We start from the raw sequence: 2,522 nt of genomic DNA, 5'->3' as shown, positions 1-2,522 counted from the left end.
CTGACCCACACTGACCCCCCTCAGCGCACCCGGAACTGCGGCATGCCCTGGGTGACCACTGAGTGACCACTGAGTGACCACTGACCCACACTGACCACTGAGTGACCACAATAGCCCAAAGCCACCCAAACGCCCCAAAATGCCCAAAACGCGCAAAAACGCTAAAAACGCCCCAAAACGCCCCAAACACCCCAAACGCCCGAAACGCTAAAAACGCCCAAAACGGCCCAAAACGCCCCAAACACCCAAACGCCCAAAACGCCCGAAAACGCTAAAACTGCTAAAAATGCCCAAAACGCCCAAAACGCCAAAAACGCCCAAAACGCCCGAAACGCAAAAAACGCAAAAAACGCCCAAAACGCTAAAAACGCAAAAAACGCTAAAAACGCCCAAAACGCCCAAAAACGCCCAAAACGCAAAAAACGCTAAAAACGCAAAAAACGCTAAAAACGCAAACGCAAAAAACGCAAAAAACGCTAAAAACGCAAAAAACGCAAAAAACGCTAAAAACGCAAAAAACGCAAAAAACGCTAAAAACGCCCAAAACGCAAAAAACGCCCAAAACGCAAATAACGCAAAAAACGCCCAAAACGCAAATAACGCAAAAAACGCAAAAAACGCTAAAAACGCTAAAAACGCAAAAAACGCAAAAAACGGAAAAAACGCAAATAACGCTAAAAACGCCCAAAACGCAAAAAACGCCCAAAACGCCCAAAACGTAAATAACGCTAAAAACGCAAAAAACGCAAAAAATGCAAAAAACGCTAAAAACGCAAAAAACGCAAAAAATGCAAAAAACGCTAAAAACGCAAAAAACGCAAAAAACGCTAAAAACGCAAAAAACGGCCAAAAACGGTAAAAACGCCCAAAACGCCCTAAAATGCCCAAAAACTCCCAAAACACCCCAAAAGGGCCCAAAACACCCCAAAACAGCCTAAAACACCCCAAAACACCCCAAAACACCCCAAAATATCCCAAAATACCCCAAAACACCCTAAAATGACCGCTGACCTGCAGATGGGCACCACCATGGGGTTCTCGCTCACCCCCCGGAACAGCCCCCGCTCCTTGAGCAGCTGCAGCAGCGCCGCGCGCGCCCGGAACCGCGGCATGCCCTGGGTGACCAGAGTGACCACTGAGTGACCAGAGTGACCACTGACCTGTGCTGACCCACACCGACCCACACTGACCCACACTGACCCCCCTCAGCGCCCCCGGAACCGCGGCAGGCCCTGGGTGACCACTGAGTGACCACTGGGTGACCACTGACCACTGAGTGACCAGTGAGTGACCACTGAGTGACCACTGACCCACACTGACCACTGAGTGACCACAATAGCCCAAAGCCACCCAAACGCCCCAAAATGCCCAAAACGCGCAAAAACGCTAAAAACGCCCCAAAACGCCCCAAACACCCCAAACGCCCGAAACGCTAAAAACGCCCAAAACGGCCCAAAACGCCCAAAACACCCAAACGCCCAAAACGCCCGAAAACGCTAAAACTGCTAAAAATGCCCAAAACGCCCAAAACGCCAAAAACGCCCAAAACGCCCGAAACGCAAAAAACGCAAAAAACGCCCAAAACGCTAAAAACGCAAAAAACGCTAAAAACGCCCAAAACGCCCAAAAACGCCCAAAACGCAAAAAACGCTAAAAACGCAAAAAACGCCGCCCAAAACGCAAAAAACGCCCAAAACGCAAATAACGCAAAAAACGCCCAAAACGCAAATAACGCAAAAAACGCAAAAAACGCTAAAAACGCTAAAAACGCAAAAAACGCAAAAAACGGAAAAAACGCAAATAACGCTAAAAACGCCCAAAACGCAAAAAACGCCCAAAACGCCCAAAACGTAAATAACGCTAAAAACGCAAAAAACGCAAAAAATGCAAAAAACGCTAAAAACGCAAAAAACGCTAAAAACGCAAAAAACGGCCAAAAACGGTAAAAACGCCCAAAACGCCCTAAAATGCCCAAAAACTCCCAAAACACCCCAAAAGGGAAACACCATAAAACATCTCCAAAACACCCCAAAATCACCCCGAAAACACCCCAAATTACCCCAAAATCACCCCAAAACACCCCAAACCACCCAAAAATTACCCCAAAACACCCTAAATTACCCCAAAACACCCCAAACCACCCCAAATTACCCCAAAATACCCCAAATCACCCCAAAATGCCCCCCAAGGCCCCAGGGCCCCGCACTGACCAGGAAGGGCGCGGGGACGTCGACCATGGCGCCGTCCTCGCCGATGACCGAGGCCACGCCCAGCCCGTGCCGCTGCCCCACCTCGAAGTCGGTGGCGTCGTGGGCGGGGGTGATTTTAACGGCCCCTGGGGGCGGGGCCTCGCGTTGGGACACGCCCACCGCGGCCACGCCCACCACGGATGCGTCCAGGTGGAGGAACATCCATGGTGGCCACGCCCACCCCAGCCACGCCCACCAAGGACGAGTCCAGGTGGAGGAACATCCATGGTGGCCACGCCCACCCAGGACACGCCCAGGTGGAGGAACATCCAT

General features: G+C 50.8%; 1 protein-coding gene across 1 annotated transcript; it reads right to left on the bottom strand.

Moving 5' to 3' along the window:
• Nucleotides 1–620: 620 nt before the first annotated feature.
• Nucleotides 621–2,411, bottom strand: LOC121333131 (valine--tRNA ligase-like). The gene is made up of 3 exons (XM_041399209.1): nucleotides 2,211–2,411; nucleotides 1,005–1,115; nucleotides 621–629 (listed from the first exon to the last, which is right to left on the bottom strand). The coding sequence occupies exons 1-3, from the start codon at nucleotides 2,409–2,411 to the stop codon at nucleotides 621–623; spliced, it is 321 nt and encodes a 106-aa protein (XP_041255143.1).
• Nucleotides 2,412–2,522: the final 111 nt, after the last annotated feature.

This window comes from Onychostruthus taczanowskii, unplaced genomic scaffold (assembly GCF_017590055.1).
Source record: "Onychostruthus taczanowskii isolate IOZ18803 unplaced genomic scaffold, ASM1759005v1 scaffold1590, whole genome shotgun sequence".
Taxonomy (NCBI): Eukaryota; Metazoa; Chordata; class Aves; order Passeriformes; family Passeridae; genus Onychostruthus; species Onychostruthus taczanowskii.
The sequence above is the reverse complement of the archived record's forward strand: the minus strand, read 5'-3'. Positions and strand labels throughout refer to the sequence as shown.